This window comes from Macadamia integrifolia, unplaced genomic scaffold, assembly GCF_013358625.1.
Source record: "Macadamia integrifolia cultivar HAES 741 unplaced genomic scaffold, SCU_Mint_v3 scaffold1144, whole genome shotgun sequence".
In the NCBI taxonomy this organism is placed as follows: Eukaryota; Viridiplantae; Streptophyta; class Magnoliopsida; order Proteales; family Proteaceae; genus Macadamia; species Macadamia integrifolia.
In genome coordinates, this window is record NW_024868100.1 from 133618 (window position 1) to 153727 (window position 20110).

At 35.4% G+C, this 20110-nt stretch overlaps 2 protein-coding genes across 3 annotated transcripts; both read right to left on the reverse strand.

The window, feature by feature from the left end:
* Nucleotides 1-1081: 1081 nt before the first annotated feature.
* On the reverse strand, nt 1082-5294 carry LOC122062904 (pentatricopeptide repeat-containing protein At5g66520-like). Its single transcript, XM_042626577.1, has 2 exons — nt 2543-5294; nt 1082-1384 (listed from the first exon to the last, which is right to left on the reverse strand). Exon 1 carries the CDS (start codon nt 5266-5268, stop codon nt 3646-3648), a length of 1623 nt encoding a protein of 540 aa, XP_042482511.1. The 5' UTR covers nt 5269-5294; the 3' UTR covers nt 1082-1384; nt 2543-3645.
* Nucleotides 5295-15766: 10472 nt separating this feature from the next.
* On the reverse strand, nt 15767-18303 carry LOC122062909 (transcription factor JUNGBRUNNEN 1-like). 2 transcript variants are annotated; one of them, XM_042626591.1, is made up of 3 exons: nt 18041-18303; nt 17011-17309; nt 15767-16287 (listed from the first exon to the last, which is right to left on the reverse strand). In XM_042626591.1, exons 1-3 carry the CDS (start codon nt 18237-18239, stop codon nt 15895-15897), a joined length of 891 nt encoding a protein of 296 aa, XP_042482525.1. In that variant the 5' UTR covers nt 18240-18303; the 3' UTR covers nt 15767-15894. The 2 variants fall into 2 exon arrangements, with proteins under 2 accessions (XP_042482525.1, XP_042482524.1); XM_042626590.1 differs by having other exon boundaries at nt 17011-17312.
* Nucleotides 18304-20110: the final 1807 nt, after the last annotated feature.

Consider the following 20110-nt stretch of genomic DNA (forward strand, 5'->3'; position numbering starts at 1 on the left):
AAGAACTCTGCCCAACTAGTTGATTCAGGACCTTAAGAATCCCTCGAGAACATCAAGTTCTTGAGAATATCAAATGCCATGAAGAAGAAGCATCACCTAACATCAATGTCATTGGAGCTGAAACCACTGCTCTTCACATTACACAATGAGGTCAATGCATCCATATGCATGTCAACCTTGGTCCAAAGAGGATTACTAACAAAATGTTTAGTGGTTTAGGTTAATTTTTGATCTTCACATTACAAAATGTTCTCTGGCTTAGGTTAATTTTCGATCCAGAGTACTCCAAAGTCAGTCTGAGGTAGTTCCAACTATAGCTAGGGAAGTCAACACAAGCATTTTGCACCCCTTCCAAATTGTGACTCAGAAACATTGGGAAGGAAATTCATAGTGAATTTGTCAAAAATGACGAATTATGATAGTGGTGGTCGCCAAGAAGGATGTGAAAGTGGTGGTTTGAGAAGACAATTGTCTGCCAAAGGCAAGTAATAAGCAACGCAGAGAAGGAAATCCATGGGTTAACAAGAGAAAAAATGGTGATACTACCAAGAGAGGGGGAAGAAGGAGAAATCCAAAATGATGACAAAAGTGAATGACGCCCCTGAGAAAAGAGGGTAATTTCTTAGAAGTGAAGTCTTGCTAATAAGACATTAAGGTGGACTTTGGTGGTTTTAAAACCGTGCATTGAACCTTAGTAAAGGGTATAATATCATGGCATATGAGATCCGTTGTGGACTACGGCACTTCATGAGTAGCAAAGTCAAGGTGTGGGGGAATGTTGTTAGTATAATTCTCGGCTGTGTCTTGATCACATGGAAATTCATACAAGTAACAGCCACCTTCACAAAAAAAAAAAAATACAAAACAAAAACAAAAACAAAAACCTTCACATGTGGACTGTGGCACTTCAATACCACCTTCATACATGGGTGACCAAGTAATAAACAAGCACCAGACAATTCAAAAAATCACGATCCATGAGAGCATAAGCATAAAATGATAACATGAGAGGTTGTGGCGAAAAAGTAACATGGAATGATTTTTTTTTTTTTTTTTTTTTTTTTTTAACTAAATAGAAGAAGAAGGAAAGAAAAAAAAAAAAAACATTAAATTAAAGTACGAGAATATTAATGTCAAGATTACAGATCGACACAAAGGTTTTGTTATTCATAACTTTGTGAGCTAAATTAGCCAAAAGAAGAACCACAACATTAGTGGGTCTGATCCGAAAAGAGCGGAGGGAAAATGATTATAGTTCTTTGGTCAAAAAATAAGTGTTCTAGCTCTTTAGAATTACTCCAAATTTCCTTTATGTTCAAACCCTTCAATCGAGCCGGCTACACTCCAAGTAAGAAACCCCATGTACTTGCTTCAATAAAATTTCCTATCAACAAATAATCAATAGTGAATGAGATACATTTTCTCTTGTAAACGAAAAGTAGCCCACCCAAAAGTATTATAAAAAGTATTAGAGACAGTGGCACAGATCATGATGGTGAAGTCAAAGTTTGGAACACATTTCATTATAATGTTCGGTTGATAGGGTGTTACCTGTGATTGTGGGGGGAGAGGGAGGGAATGATGTTGTGAGTGGCTGGAATTATACACAATTGCAGGAGATAGGATAGGATTGCATGAGGATTTGGTTTCTCATTTTTGAAAATAATTTTATTTCTATGTGACCATATAAAACAACATATAATTATAAAACTTGAAAAGAAATTATTGAGAATAAAGTCAGGGATAGTGTAGAAATTATAAAGATGCCTAATGAGATTCTGAAAGGTAGTAGCAACCAACTGGGTCTTTGTACCGACAAGAAATGATGTTGAAGCTCGACAGTGACAATGAAAAAACAAAGTGAGAGCTACTCAACCAACTAGCAGACTTCCAAGATAAAGAGGTGATGCAGCTCAAGGAAAGAGAATATCATGTGGGGAAGAGAATCATCCAAGATAAGCACGAATGCTTCGCCAGCTTATTTTGTCTCTAATGTCAGAACCCCACCCTGAGAGATAGACTTACAAATATTATTCCAAATAAAACAGAAGTTTTCTCGTCCTCCAACCCTACCTCATCAGAATTTCCTTATAGCCATATCAATATCATTAACACAAAGACATATATGATATAGATGGGAATAGAAGAAACAACTGACTTCATTGAGGAGTTCCATCTGGGCTCTAGTAGGAGAGGTATTTCCAAAGCCTAGCTATTAGAATTTACCTTGCTACTGCCCCAGCATAATTTCATTCCAAGACTAGACCTAGTTGATCTTTAATTTTTATCATCAATGGATTTACGAAAAGCTAAGGAAGATTTGTTCATGTAGTGACTAATAACAAAATTAGTCAAGGATATGTCTCATGTTTCTAGTTTCATTGAAGTTGGGTTGACAAAAAAGAAAGTGTAACTGGCAAAAGGAAGGTGGAATATAAGATGAACCCTTCTAGAAACAATGAACTCTTTTGTTGTCTTCTTCTTAGAAAAACTTAGAAACAATTTCATATAGATAAGGGAAAACAAGGATAGAGGCGATCACCTTGTCAGATTTTCTTTGAGCCTCTTGGTGGGAGTGATACTGTGATAACTCTAGCAAGAGAAAACTTACTATAATCCAAATAGATAATCAAATCAAGGACATCCTTAATGCTTGTATCCAGTTTCCATGCTTTGAGATGATTGGGTTCATTGAGAACACTGAAACAGTTGCACATTGCTTCCAACTTGGATATTATGATTCATTATCCACACTGATAACAGCTCCATATAAGGATACTTGGAATTCCCAGGGCAATGGTTCAATTATAGAAAGCATTAGGAACCAATATCTCGTTGTAAAGATCATGCCAGATCCCTTTAAAATGCAATGAGCAGCAGCATTGAAGTTGAGTTCAATGAACATTATACAAGGTGTGGGTGGCTGGATGGGATGTCTGGACATCTTCTGGAGCTGACATCTTCTGGAGCTGCTAAAGGCCTCCAAATAATCCTTTCTGGTTTGGATCCAGGTGGACATGGAACATCAATTAATCCTCAAGATCCAGAAACTCTGCAACTTCATCTGTCATTGAATTTTAATGCCCTGGAATACTGAATCCACACTTGCTCTCAATCTCTTTGGATATGATCATTAGTTCTAAATCCTTTGATCAAAGCTGTTAAACCATAAACTTCTGCTTGCGAAATATCTATGAGTATCCATTTGAATTAATAGAAGGACCCTTGTCAGTCAGATCATCACTACCTTCCTTTTTATGTTCATACTCCCTGTAGTGATGGATGTATTCAGTCTCTGTTTCTTACCTTTTCACGAAGCTTGATAATCTCAATCCTTATTTCAAATAAATTATGAGGAGACCAACTGGGTAGACTAAAATTATGTCCAAATAGGTTTACTTTGATTTCAAACTCTAACCATGCTTCAACATTTTGTTTATGTATTTTCCAAATTACCCCTCATCCATATCCATATCCATATCCATCTCCAAAACAGAACTGCAACAAGTAAAGGGAGTATTTAATGCAGAAAAATTGAACTCCTTGAAAAAATTACTCCCACTGACGGATCTTTTGAATATTAGACTGGGATTATGAACACTCTCAATGTCTGTTCCATTCCCAATCAATGCCCTGAATTGCAAATTATTCAGCCCCAACCGTCTTCAGCTCCCTTTTTAGTTCACTCAACATTTCGTATATCTCTCTACTTTGAGGATGAGTAGTATCTCCAACAATGAATTCATGAATGGTCCCATCCAATTCTATGACACTACATCCTGTTTCTTTCTTCGCCCCCCTCTCTTCCATTGCTCTCCTTGTCTCCCTGGCATCCTCCCATCGGCCAGCAGCTGCATAGATGTTTGACAATAGAACATACCGGCCACCATCAAGTGGTTCGATCAATATCAAACGCTTTCCTACACGCTCTCCCACCTCAACATTGTTGTGTGTCTTACAAGCAGCCATGAGTGCACCCCACTGGGAAACAAGAGGTTTCATAGGCATATTGCATAATACCTCCTCGGCTTCATGCACTAGACCAGCTCGGCCCAGGAGGTCTGCCAAACACCCATAGTGCTCAATCTTTGGCTCAATGCCATATTCCCTCTTCATGGATTCAAATATCTCAACTCCCTCAGCAACCATCCCTGAATGGGCACAAGCAGAAATTACAGTCAAGAATGTTGTCTCATTCAGCATCATTCCATGCCTTCGCATCCTTGAAAAGATCTCCAATGCTTCCCTTCCATGCCCATGCATTGCAAGCCCACCAATCATTGCATTCCACAGTATAGCATCCTTGACATGGATCCCATCAAACAATTCAAATGCAACATCTATGCACCCACACTTAGCATACATGTCAACGAGAGCAGTCCCAAGAACAACATTCCTCTCCCACCCTATCTTGATCCTATTAATATAAAGGTGAACCCATCTCCCTTGATCAAGTGCACCCAAGTTAGCACAAGCCTTCAACACAGTAACCAGTGTGACCACATCAGGTTTCACACCCAAAGCTTGCATCTCACTGAAGAGCCTCAAAGCCTCCACAAAACTACCACTTTTTACATATCCATCAATCATGGCACTCCAAGAAACCAAACTTCTCTGTGGCATTTTATCAAACAGCTCTCTTGCAGATTCAACATCACCTTGTTTACCATAAGCAGAAATCATTGAATTCCATGATACTAAATCCAAAATCAAGCTCTTATTGAACAACAATCGAGCATCTTCAAATTGACCCATTTTGCAATACATGTTCATGAGTGAGTTCCTCACAACAACCAAGTCCTCCATACCCTGTTTCAAGATCTGGCCATGGATCTTCCTCCCTAATTCATTGTCCTCACAACTACCCATCATGCAAGCCTTGACAACAAGGGCAAACGTATAATTATCCGGTGGAACCCGCCGAGCTAGCATCTGGAAATAGTAGGAAACACCGGAGTTGGGCGAGTCACGCTCGGCATGGCCAATTATCATGGCGTTCCATGTGTAAACATCTGGCAGATCCAACGAGTGGAAGACGACTCGGGCGTAATGCGGATCACCTCGGCCCGATTTGAAGCAGAACTCAACGAGTCGACTCGCTACAAAAGAGTCTCGGATGATACCTAACACGATGGTGTGACCGTGGAGGACTCTAAGGTCTGTGCAGCGATTGAAGGAGGCTTCTAGAAGGGATAGAATCAATTTTCTCATCTGTCGTGAGAAATGACTGTATGAGAAATTTGGTCGTGGGGTGGGAGTTATATGCATATCAATACTCTCTCTCTCTCTCTCTTTGTTCCAAAAAAAGAAAAATATATATTTCCTCAAAGCAATAGCAAGAGATTGCCCACCTATCCGGTGATCAAGCTTAGATAGTGCTTTTGAGGTTTGGCCCATAAAAGGAAATTAATATAAAACAGGGTGCACTCAATGCACGAAGCCATGAATCATGAGGCTTCGGCCACTGTGGGGTTTGGTGAGAGTCATAATTTATGCAGTCTTATCCTTTCTCCTATAATAGGAAATTTGTATAAAAACGAATAACAATATCCTTTCACATATGACAAAGACATCTTTCGATGTGGTAATTTCATATTATTTTTTGAAAACCCTTTTATATCAAAAATAAAACTAGGGGCAATTAAAAGATATGGGTCAAAGTCTACATACGCTTGTATATACGTGATTCATTTGATGCTTATATCACTAAGGAGGAAGTAGAACTAAGATCCCCTTCGGAGAATCTTCTTTTGCTTTCAAAATGATCAAGATAAGAGCCATTAAGAGAAAGAAGATGAGAGAGTTCTAACTTCGCATTAGCTCGAGGTAGAGAAATGTCCATTATCATCTCCATCTACCTCTTTAACACATTGTAGTCAGAATCAAAGGCAACCTAAAAAAGGTGTAAAACCTTAGAACTACATTAAATATAAATGCAGGAGGGTCGAAGGATGAAGTGTTCTTAATACTCCATTTGGTTGCAAGGGAAATAAAAGAAAAAGATTCGAAATCTAAGAATTACAAAAGTGAAAAATCCTTTAGTCATTATTTAAAATATTTTTATACCTAACTCCAAATCATACCAACAATGGTTATTAATTTCACTTTACCATTAAATTCCTTTGATTTAAAAAATAAAATAAATTTTGCATCTAAAAAATATATTTACAATGTCAAGGAAGAGTTTTAAATAGGTTATACAGTCAAAATTACAAAACTTTCATTTTTATTTTCAGAAGTGATATCACTTCCCCACTTTTACTTGCAGCCAAATGAAAAGGGATATTGATAGTATCCTACCAACAATGGGCTAGGCCGGCATAAATCTGAGCCTAACCAACATGGCTAGTTAAGGGTCCAATTAACTCAAGCTCAAGATGGGAGTTTTCATAATTAAGACTGGATAAGAAAGCCCACGTACCCAGCAATGAGCTTAATCGAAAACCTGCTGAATGCCAAGCCTCTAAGAAGTTACATATATATATATATATATATATAAAGGAAGGTTATGAAAAGCTACAATGTATGGATCAATAATTTATTTATTTATTTTAAGCATGTCATATGTATTACCCTTGCTTAAAACCCTAAGCAAAGCCTTATTTTTTGGTGGGGCAAGTGTGCTCCAAATAATTAAACATCAGTAGTGGAGGCAGTCTAAACCTAGAGTGATAAGGCTCCATTTCACCTCACTACACTTTGGAAACTTTTTTTCTTCCTTCTCCTTCACAATAAACCCAAATACCCAATAAAGCCTTTGCTCTCTATTCTATTGCAGCTTTGGAGGAAGCCAATGTGTCCTACATTTTACTTCCTTGTAACTCCTTTTTCTCCTTACCCTCAATACCCTTTTTAGGAGAAGAGGGGAGGGGGAGGGGGAGGGGGAGGGGGGAATCTACACATTCCCGCTTGAGGAGGAATCTCCCCAAGCACAGCCAATGGAGTTCAGGACTATAGAAGGGGCATAAAGAATGGAGGAGAGAATGAACAGGAAACTCCATAAGCGAATTCAATTTGGAATTTTTTTCCACTTATTTTTATTAGATTCTAAATGGACAATGCAATGACCAATTGAAGGGATTTTTTTATTTTTATTTTTTGGGTGTAGAGATAGCTCTATTTTGAATCTCAAGACAAGGCTGAATAGATGATTTGTGGTGTTAAATTGGGATCCTGATCATCTTTAATTCTTAATTTTGCAATTCTCTTTGTGCACGTGATACTTATTTTCAAAATCCAATGATTGTAAGATTTTTTTAGAATTCAAATCTATTTTTACCACAAACTTTTACAAACTGTTGAATTTTAAAAATATACAAATATCAGGTGCACAAAGAGAATAACACAAGAATTATACAACTAAAAATTAGGGAGGATCTAAATCTGTTAAATTGCTAATATAGCATCCATTATCATGTATCTACAATGTTAAGTATTTTGATTTGTTTATTTGAGGATTCGATCGAAATCACGGAAACATGTGAATCATGATGTATTAGCCATAGGCAAAACATCATTACTTCATAGCCCAATCACTGAAGTCAGGACAAATCTAGGAGGTATTTCTTTTTATGTAAATGGGTCAACTCATCTCTTCCTTGACATTAAGATATATAAATATGTCGGTAGAACTCCCAATTTATATTCAGTCTACCAAAAAAAAAAAAAAAAAAAAGATTTATAAATATGTCCACTTTGACTACCATAAGTGTTGTATTTCTATTTGTATGTTGAGTGATGGTATGTCATTTGAATTTTGATGATTTAAAATAAATTTCTTCCCTTTTACGGTCAAGACCAAATATATTAAAAAATATTATTTAACATAAAATAGTTCAAGAACTCTCAATTTATATTCAGTCTAAGCTTCATCTTATTTTCTAGGCTGTAGAGAGTGCACAAGAATGATCAAAATACTATAGACGTGCATAAACATAAATGGTAATGCATGCCAATAGATAGGAAGGTATGTAATTGAATTAGGTTAAAAATTTTGATATTTGATCAATCTAGATTATATAAATTTTATACAATAGTCAAAATTTCCATCATTTGTCCGTATGACTCAAAATGGACTGTTCAGGGAACCCTCTTAATTGAAGCCATGTTGCTAAAATATCTAGAGAGGGATCGGCATGCTAATGGTTTATATGAGCATCTCGCTTGCCAAGCCAATGGAGTCACAAGGATTGTTTTACGGTTTATTTATAAGAACTCACAAGGTGGACAAAGAATCCATGTGAATCAGGAGAGGGAGTGTCAAAAAGTGTGCGAGGGCATTTACTACCATAGCGTGCATGTCATTCTCCAAAAAATCTGATCTATGTTGGTATTATTTATGAATTTTCTATGACTAGCTACTTAAGGGCTGTTTTGTGCTTACAAAGAATTGTTATGGGCTTTTCACCTTCACTATTGAGATGGGAGCGATGGAAGCCATAAATTACGGAATAAGATCCTCTTGAGTGCGTCATAGCGCAATTAACTTTTAAAGGTGCGTGTTTAGGTTCTGTCAGCCGTTCGATGCATGTTGGGCACACCGAGACACTGGAGGAGATCCGTGTCTCCATAAATAACCGCTGGCCCAAGGGCATGGATCCTAAAGATTTGTAGAATAAATCTAAGAACTCAGTTTCTCTCTATCCGTTGTGAAGAAAGAATCTCTTCCCCCACCCAATCTAACTATGAACTATAGAACGTGAGAATTAATAATGAATCCACAATCCAATCTTAACATCACAACACCATTGATCAATATAATATATTCCTGCATTCTCCTACTTCCAGCTTTTAGAGTCTATGCTTATTAATGCCATCCCTCTAAGAAAGAACTTGCCAAGTACACTTCTATTCTTGCCCTCAAAATTTTGAAATCAGTTCTTGTTTTGTAGCTTTTCTATGGTTGAATGAAAGGATATTTTAATACTACCAACAGATTACCTGCCCAGGTTCTTTCATCTTTGAAGAATTGGTCATAAATAGTATTAGTCAAAGTTGGCCTTCTTTATTAATTACAACTTTAAACCTCTTGTTGTGGCTATTAAATATTTAATTCTGATTCAACCATATTTAAAGCATGAAATTAGACAATTACATTCACTTTCTCTATTTCTGTCTCACATAATTAATCACCAGTGAGGACTTTAGTTAAAAGTTGAAGTTGTCAATCTCAAACATTTTAAGTGTTAAAAGTAATATCAGGTGATGGATTCTAGAAGCTGGACACAATGGGTTGGTCTGATCTGGTCCAATTTGAATTGCTTCTCCACGCGATTCAGTTCAATAGAAAATTGTGAATTGTGATTAATTTCGTCTAATGTTAATTTTCTCACCCATTTAAGTTACAAGTTCTAAATATACCCATAGAGGTTTCATTTAGACAATCCTTTTTTCAAGAGCAAAGAGCCTACTACCAATCACTAGAAAGAACTAAACACCATTTTTCCAGCCTGAGCCAGAATCTTTTATCCCATGGTCACATTAGATGAACATGTTCATATTGACCAATCAACTGATTCATTATGCCGATGCTAGATCCATTGACTTTGTTGTACACATAACATGCATGAAAAGAGGCAAAACTTGGTCAAATGGTCCAAATATTTTGGGGCCAAATTTTATGGGTATGTAGATCCGTTAGTCAAATATAAAATATCAGCGCAAATATAGTTTGCCAGGTGACAAAATAAAGGTTTAAAGATTAGAAATATAGGAAAGTATAATAATGATTAGGGCATTCATGTATGAGGATGTATGTCAATACACGAAAGAATATTTGACTGAATTAATTTCTCTAAATTTTGATAAATGACTATGTTTCATTGACAAAAAGAAGACATTTTTATACGAAAAACAAATCTTGTGAAACTCAAAATCATTTTGGTTCATGAGCCTTTTTAGAATGAATGAGGCTGAGGTTTGAAACTTTCAACCCAATACCCAACTCGGTCTCATTTGGGATGAGATGCTCACCCTGTGCTAATCCATAAATGATAAAGACAATACCAGTTTAGGGTTCAAAGTCATTGTGCAAAGAAATAGAAAGATGGTTAAATTTTCTCTAGTTCTAGAAACTTATAAATGCTGGATTTTCTTGAATGAGTTCATTGTGTAAAACACAAGCTAGCATATTGACTCTGTGCAGATTTGTCCAAAACTTCTAATTGCCAATAAACTGCCAGAAATTAACGTGGTGGAATGTGATTTAAGCAATAATGATGAAAGTGAAATATTTGAAAAACAAAAGCAATAGAAGCCTTAAAAGGGAGCTTTTATTCTTTTTTTTTTTTTTTTTGCTAAAAGTCAGCAGAAAGAAAATATATTCATTAAAATTGAGAGAAAGAGATATATATAATACAAAAAAAAAAAAAAAAACCCATGAGATCACTTCTTCATCTTTGGCATAGCCATCAACAGAGAGAGCAATCCAACTAAAGAAAATTTCATAAATCGAAATATTTTTTTATCCTTTCCACACTTGATGCTTACACGAATCTTACACACTAAGCTGCCTTTATAAAATTACTTCTCTGAAGAACATTTCTTTTGTTTATACTTTTAACCCATAAACATTTGGAAATTTGAACAGTATATTCAAATAGTATGAACCTTTGACTTGAACCCTGAAGGCTTTATATCATTATCATGCTCCTGGAGACTGTTATATTCAGTGAATCTATAATGAGGATATTCATTAATTGGGGTCGGTCACAGTTGGATCATGTTTACAGATTATCCTATATGGCTTGAACTTGTTTTCGAATTGTTAATTTGATCAACACATTTGGTAGCAAGGTTTTGGTGAACAAGTTTTTGTTATTTTTTTTTTTTTCTAGAAAGCACCAGAATGGAATTAAAAGGAAAAGCTAAAGAATATAAAGTTAACGTCCAAGTATACTCAGACAATACAATTACGTCAAATGGTTAGTACTTCAATTCTCCACCTTTGGCATTTCTATCAGCTAGCATAGGAAAAAAACAAAGCCAAGAAGAAAGAAGCTATGAAAATCTATATATGGGATGCTCTTGCATCCCCTAAGATAAATCTGAAAGAATAAAATCAGGAGCATTATTACATACTAACATCTAAGGGAGAAGAGAACAACTATATGTAAGCCTATTTTCTAGTTCTAAAGCAGTAATCTAATTGAAAATATTTCCATAAACTGAAATGAACTCTTCAGCCTAGAACCAGCAAAACAATAGAAGAAAAAACATTTTCTTAAGGCTATGTTTGGAAGCTAAGAAAAGGGGAAATTTTTTCAAAAGAAATTAGCATTTAGGGGGGAGAGAGAGAGAGAGAGAGAGAGAGAGAGAGAGAGAGAGAGAGAGAGAGAGAGAGAGAGAGAGAGAGAGAGAGAGAGAGAGAGAGAGAGATAAATCAATTATTACATATTTTTGTGTATATATATATATATATAAGATAATTTGTTAGATTAGGAGGAAAAAAGAAGAAGAAATAAACACTAAATCTTGGTGAAAAAGATTTAAATACCAATAGGATCGATCCATGTAACGAACACCATTTAATTACTTGTGGTGAGGTTTAATTAGTTGAAGTGAGTTGATTTATAACCACAACATCTTAGCGTTTTATAGAAAACACAGTTATTATACCTCTATTTGCAGCCTAATCAACACTAAAATGGAAGAATGACTTCTTTAGAGATCTTGAATCAAATTAATGTTTTCAAAGTCAATTTTTCATAGATTTTGCCTTTTATAAGCACTATTTGTTAAATCTGTCACTATATCAAATTCGTCTCTCTTCATATATTATGGGGCGGTACTTTATTCTTATGGACAAAAAAATGATTGTAAAAAACAATGATATCAGTTTTAATAATTACCCCTTGTCTTTTATGATCAATATCAGATGGTGACAACATGGTTATTTATACTAAGCCTCGCCATATTGAATTTGCATACTTCATATATTATTAAGCGGTCTTCTTTGTCATGTACAAGAGCAAAAATGGTACTAAAAGCTCAAATTAAAAATTTATAACCACTAAATCTTTGCCTCTTCCAAAAAAATACATTTATTATCCTCTACGTGCAGACTATCCAACACTAAAACGGAAGAACGACTTGTTTAGAGCACTTGAATAATATTTATATTGTCAAACCAATTTTTTATGGGTCTTGTTTTTTTATAAATAGGATTTAACTAACTGGATTCAGCTTTCTTCAATAATATGGGGCACTATTCTTTTATTTTTAGGGGAAAAATGGTTGTAAAAGGCAATGATATCAATTTTAATAATTACCAACAACGACAACAACAACAATAACAAAGCCTTTTCCTAACTTAATGGGGTCAGCTACGTGAAAGTTCCAAGAAAGGACGAACACAAGGTTCCATGCAAAAAGATTGATTGATTGTGAATGATTATAAGAAGGTGTCAATTGTTTACCTGTCTTATTACGGTTGATTATAATAAGGTGCCTGCTGTCTACCTGACACACCATTATAGATCGGCCAAGCCAAAGCTTCCTATGTGCAATACATCTACCACCAAGATAATCCGTCACCGAACCTATTATCATGGAAGTAGACACGAACAAATGAATTCTTGAACAGCTCCACTATGCACGAAAGTAATAAACCGAACACTCAAATCCGTATGAATCACTCAGTAAGCAACATGCTAGACATGACGCAGCCACGTCCACTTTGACATTCAGAACACTAGACAAAAATAACATTGCATGAGCATCCACTGGGACCATTGCAATACTTTGTTTAAATTAAAGAAATACTATTATTTAGAGCAGTTGAATCAAATTAATATTTTCAAAATCGTTTTTTTTTTTTTTTTATGGGTTTAGCTTTTTATAACCATGATTTACTAAGTTGATCACTATACCGAATTCGGCTATCTTCGTATAATATATGGGGCGGTATTATTTATCTTTAAGAGAAAAAAATGGTTGTAAAAAACAATGGTGTCAGTTTTAATAACTACACTTTGTTTTTTCTGATCTATATCAGATGGTGACAATACGGTTGTTTATACTTTATACTAAGCCTTCCATATTGAATTCACATATTCCATACAACATGAAGCAATCTTCTTTGACGATCCTTTGCCTTTTGATACAAATCAGATGTTGAGAGCTCCATATAACCCATCTAGCTTATATGGAGTATATCATTTTGTACCCCATATCTCAGCCAAAACCCCGGCGGCTATTAATCCTAAAATTATTTTTTAAGGGTTTTACTTTGTATAGTCGGTCACTACATTGAATTCAGCCTCCTTCATATAATATGGGGCGGCATTCTGTATCCTTAGACACAGAAATTGTTGTAAAAATAAAATAATATGTCAGTTTTAATAATTGCCTTAAAATAAAATAATATTTCAGTTTTAATAATTGTCCTTTGTCTTTTATGGTTCGTATTAGATAGTCAACATGATTGTTTATATTAAGCCTCACCATATCGAATTTGCATTTCTTCATACAAAATGATAAGCAACCCAATCAAAATAATCGCAAAAGATCTAACAAAATCTACATCTAGGTCTCATTTGAGCATCCCAGCTGACATCTGATAAATAAAAGAAGAACAAATATCCCAGGTTGAAGTAACCCTTGACACTACAACATGCTTCACTAGAATAAATGCAATTGAATTTGCTTCCCTGAAGCAATGAGTGATCTGCCAAGAAATATCATCTAAAAATCTCTTATAGAACCACCATTGTTGTTGGAAGCACCAAGTAATTTTATTACTCTTGATGCAGCTTACCACTGAAGAAGAGACATTCAATCCATAGACTCGCCATATTCATTAGAGATTCATGGTGTAGACCAACAAAGAAGGCTGCAAATTCGGCCATAAAGTTTGTTCAATTTCTTCATAAGAGTAAAACATTTTATTGCTTTCCCACAATAATCTCCGAAAATACCACCAGCTCTTGGCCGACCTGACGGGTTGCCAAGGGAACAACCATCAATGTTCAACTTACAAAAACTTAATGGCAAGGACCTCAAAAAAATGAGAAATATTAAATCATCAAAACAACAATTAAAACACATACAATATGAGGACGTACAACCTTACATTTACCCTAGAGACTATAGGCACACAACTAAACTCGGACCCAACCCCATACATAATATCTGAATATATCTTGGGAAAATGTTTTATGCGAGGGAGTGTGGCCCTTGCGCTCAAACACATGGAGGCGAAATGACTAGCCTACGCCCCCATGAAAAGGAAAATTATATTTCTATGGATGCTTCTTCTTGCACTCCCATTGACCCTCACGCACACACAATAACCGCATCCCCCATAGAAAACACTTCCCCATATATTAAATAGCACATAATCCTAGCTTATCCTCAAACGCAGGTTGACACATATCCAAAGGTGGCTCAAAGAAACTAATAAACACAATTGATATTAGAGTCATATGCCAAATTATCCAAAATTTCTAAACAATTTTCTTCATTACAAATAGGATTAAATTTTCCTTCACCCACCAATGGTTATGCAAGATGCGACGTTATAATTGAACTCTAGATTCATCATAGAATCTCACATCCTATTCTTCATGGTTGGTTATACCCTTCTCCAGATCAATAGACAACCAAATAAAGTGAATAAGAGAGATTCTTTTTTCACCATTGGTGGGGGGAAACTGAGTCTGAAAATATAATGAATTTCAAATAAAACCCCCAAACGACGAAGCTCCTAAAGACAATACAGCCTATGGGGAACTACAAGAAACCGTCAATTGCCACAAATAGTTCTCACTCTCTATGCATTACTAATGTTGTTTTTGGTAAACATTCTTGGAATGCATTCTAGGTCCATAATGCATTCCAAGAAATCATACCAAACATAGCCATAACAAATAAATAAATAAATAAGTTTACTATTCCAAACTCTTTCAAAATATAGGTGTCGTGTTTATTCTCTGTAACCACGATTTAGAGTTGAGAACTTTAGGGGTTGAGAAATCTATTAGGGCCCATAAAAAAATGAGACTGAGAAGATAAGATGATAAATATATATTAAATAAATAACATGATTAGATATTTAATATCGTAGTGAAAGATTAAGACTGAATTCAATTTTTTTTATAATGCATTATTGACCTAGAACACATACCAAACACAACCTAAGCATATATTAGTGTGTAAACAAATTCTCCCCCGATCTACAAATATTTTGCTTACCTATCCCTCTTTAAATACAGGAAGCAAACCTGATCACCACCACTGCGATGGAGAATCTTAGATTTTATAGACACATACTTAAGGGAAAAATATGAGATAAGGCTTATGTGGCTCAGATGGAAGGTGACATGATCCCATATCTGAAGGGTCAGGAGACGACTTTTTTGAACTAAGTCAATTGATTATAACGTTGGATCCCTTTCCTTTGTAACAACAGAGGACCCACAAGGGGAAGAAAAAAAAGAGATTCTTATTTAAGCAATTTAATGTGATGTCTGTTTTGATAAATTCAAATTGGTTGACTTATGAGTCCTTCATTGTGGGCCGAGAGTGGGTACCATTGTACCTATTCTCAGATGCAGACTCCCACAGATATTTCAATTCCTTGACTGATCCAACTTATATTCTTTCAGATTTTGACCAAGTATCATCTCAACCGTATCATTACAATCTATTAACACTAGTAATAAAGAAAGTAATAGTGAAAGATATCAAGAACTTATATAGAAGTATAGAACTAGTCTGCTTAATAAAATGAATTCTAAAATTCATACAATAAGTGGTATTCAACTCCTACTCCAAAATTAAATTATTATATGAAATTTTCCATAAAACTTCCTCAGAAGTCACCCCTTGTATTATTAAAATCCATCAAAGTTTAATACTTACAGAAGCTCCCAACAACTAAACTATTGCCCTTCCCTATCTACAGCCATACACAAAGGATGGGTCAATGGCAAACTCAACTATAGATGCAAGTTCATCCCAGTTTCCTTCTCTGAAGATATCATTTCCATTGCTATTGGGAAAACTTGAATAAAATGTTGTAGATGGAGCTTGAGCTATAGAATTCAACTGGGTTGAGAACAACTGGTTCCTTTCATCAATGTGATTAACTATTGGCTTCTTCTCAATCTGTTGAGTGACAGCAGCTCCATAGTTTTTGCACTTCTCTCTATTGTCAGACTCAGAGCTGCATGTTTGGGAACTTGAATCAGTTGAGCTTTGTTTCATGATTGAGTTTCCTCTCCAATCTGGTGTGTACTTCTTATAAGTCACGTTTCGCTTGAAGATGCGACAAAGTGTCCAGATTTCCTGCAACCCAATGAAGAAATTCATAAATTAATTACTCACCCACAAACTGAAAACCCCATCAATAAATGTTTAATTCCTTGTAACAGATTCCAGACTTAATTCAGAGATGGAACTATCTCCAGCCATACCTGGAAGGGATCACATGGAAAATTACTCATAATTTCAGAGAGGATAATCCTATAGCTGATTATTTGGCAAGAGATGCGTCGAAGTCGGGATTATCAGGATCTAATTTGTTCTTTCCAACCCATATTGTGGATCTTTTAGCTAAGGATTCCGATGGCAGACCAAACTATAGGTTTAGTTACTGTGCTATCCTCTCCCTTGTTGATGGCAATGCCGAAGGTGGGGGTTTGGATAGCGAATGTCAAGAGATGCGCTATGCAATTGCTTGATTTTCTATTTTTTACTTTTAATAATATTATTATCTTTAGTGAAAAAAAAGTTTCAGGCCTAATTTTCGTTTGATCTTTGCATCATTGTATAGTACACGGAAAATCCTTTCCAATGACATGATTCTCAGAATCAAACCATTGGCTAGGGAGATATCACCATCCGAAGCCTTACCAGAAATCCACTAAAATTAGGGGGTTCCCAACTACCCATTTTTCTTGGGAACAAAAAAGAAAAAACTACATAAAATTTTCCAGCATAAAATAGATTTACTCCTGCTCATGCCAAAATTATAAAGAACAAAAGATCAAAGAAAAGGAGAAGTCTTACAGCTTCATGAGTAATGTTCTTAGAATTGGGATTTTTGTCACTATTTCCATTTGCTGGAAGGCGAAATTCATGCATCATCCAATCAGTTTTGGTGCCTTTTCCTGCACTTCCTCTGTAGTAAACTAGGGATTTCTTGAGGCCAATACAATCATGGTTTTCTCCAACAGAACATATTGGTCTATCGATGCCAGTTGCTTTCCAAAATCCAGACCCCGTCACTCTATTAGGCCTTATACTGTTCCTATATTTTCTTCCTCTAATGCAAAAGAAGTACCATTCCTTGTCCCCCACAGTGCTGACTTCTTCATATGCACCAGATAAAGAAGATTACATTAGTTGGTGGAGCTTCCTTTTCAAATAAACAAGTGAAAGCACCACAATTTATAGAAAAAAAAAGACAAGTGGAAGGTTTAGTAGTTAGTTTTTCATGTTACCCCCCACCTAACTTTACCTTATAATTTAAAGACAGATCTTAAACAATATTTATATGTTTGTAGTGATAAGTACAAACTCATAGCTCAGTTGGTAGGATAAGTATATATTATGCTTTCAAAATGGCAAGAAAAGTAAGATAGGTCAAGAAGCCTTAACCCTTTTCTCATGGGCTTTCTTATTATTAACTTCTCTATAAAAGATGTCAATAGCATTTAAAGGGCTCATCTAAGATACATCCCCTCCACTCCTTGGGGTTTACAGTTTAGTAACCCTTTCGTCTTATACTGCAAAACCTATATAATATGCAGAAGTCATGACTGATATAGCTCACTCAAGAAATAGTGATTGCTATCAAAAACCCTCTTTGGGTAAAAAGTTGCACCACCGTATCCTTCTGCTTTCCAAACCTTCAAGGCTCAGTAATACCAAAAAACTCTCTCTCTCTTTCTCTTAAAAGGTCCTTCAATTTCTTGAGTGGGAGTTGAGGAAACCACCCCACCCCCCCCAAAAAAAAAAAAAAAACCCAAACACTTCCTAAATGAAACTAACCATAAAAACAAACATAGAAAAGGAAGAAAATGGAAATATAACTTACTTGGGAGATCCCAAGGATCATATTTATAGATGTCAATCTGTTTGATGAGTTCAATACTGATGGGTTTCTTCTCAACCTTTCGACGAAGATAAAACCCAACAAGTTCTTCATCAGTGGGATGAAACCTGAATCCTGGAAGTAAAACATCATCATCTTCCTTATTGGTATCTAAATGACCACTAAGCTTCTCCACCTCCATATCTCTCTTGTTCTCTCTGGCTATCTTTAGCTGTTTCTCTTACTGGTTCTAGTTCTCTCCTTTGTAGCCGAGAACATTCTGTTTATAAATGTGGAAGGGCGGTGGGTGCTCGGTCCAAGTCTTGAAGTTTGATTTCGTAAACTTTAGGGGCAAAAAGGTCTTCGATTGATCGATCCTTCTTTGAGTTCCCTATGAAGACTTGGCGTCGGTGATTCACAAGTAAACTAGGGCTTAGCCAGGATGGGTAGTGCCACGTAAGACATCATATGACATAGTCATTGGGAAAATATTTTATAAAAGCTCTGGAGGAAAGTCTTCAGTGAGAGCTCAAGTTCTTTGACAATTAATGGTGGAATTGTGAAAGGAGTTGATATTTTCAAACGGAAATGAATACGCACACTGCCCGTGTACCAATGGGGGCATGAAATAGAATATCTTATAGGAAGGAGTACTGTTAGTTAAAACGTGTTTTAAACGCGTTTAAAGCGCGTTTGCGTTTTTTTGCTGTTTAAAACGTGTTTTCCCGTATGCTATTATACAATACGGAAAAAAACAGAAACGTCAAAAGAATCCGTTTTAAACGCGTATCCCTTTTTTAAGGGTAAAATAGGAATTTTATTAAAAAAAAAAAAAAAAAACCTATTAGTAAAAGTGAAGAGTGATGACAATATGGTACTTGGTTTTTGGTTTTTAACTTCCATACTATTTATAGGAAAAAAATCTCATCTTCTTATAGCCCAATGAGTAAAGAGAAGCTAAAGTTAGCAACATCTCATTTTCTTGTAGCCCATTGGGCTATTTTATCTTGGGACTCCTAGAGCTTTTGGAATATTAGATACATGTATACAAGTAATAATCTCTCAAATTGCATGAGTATACTACCGTTTTTTTTGTTTCGTTTTTTTGAAAACTACACGTTTAATACTCGTATCGTTCGTTTTCATCCGTTTGCCATTCCTTTTTTTTTTTTATCTTTTTTTGACCGTATCGTTCATCGTTTTTATCTGTTTAAAACCCGTACCGTACGTTTTTGTTTTTTTGCCATTCCCATTTTAATTAACAATGGGAAGGACATGTCATTTCAAAGGGGAAGAGAGATATAAATGAAGCTAGTTTACGATAAGCCAGCGTTGTGTCCAGTTTCTTTATTTTAAAAATAGAAAAGCAGAAATTATCTTTTTGTCTTTCAAAGACATAATAATATGTCAACACGAATAGGCTCAATTAGTAGGGCTTCATCTTGACCTTCAATTTTTGGACCATCCTTCAGTGATTGGTTGGATATCTAGAAGATTTTTTGCATGTAAGTGTTGACTCATAAATTGGTTGGCATTAATCATGATTTAAATTGAGATTTTCAATAAAGATTGAGATATCGATTTATGTAATTTTATTTATGTAATTTTCTTTTGATTGGTTTTCTTTTTTTGTTGATGGTCAAATGTGAAAGTATAATCTAATAGGTCTATTTTGTATGAAAAAAAAAAAAGAAGCTTCGTTCTTGTCCATAATTGATTTAACTTTCTAGACGCCCAGTGTGATACACATTTGGCCATCTAGGCTTTTAAGAAAAGGAGTGATTGATTTTATTTTTCTGCTGATGGTCATGCCGAATGTGAAAGTATAATCTCTAATAGGTCTATTTTGTATGAAAAAAAAAAAAAAAGCTTCGTTCTTGTCCTTATTTGATTTAACTTTCTAGATGCTCAGTGTGATACACATTTGGCCATCTAGGCTTTTAAGAAAAGGAGTGGTGGGAGAAGGGGCTTCCTGTCAGCCTAGAAATCATCGGGTTGTTTCCTAGCAATATGAACTCATTGTTTACATTGTATGGATCTTTCGACAAAAAAACAATAATATAAACAAAAGGT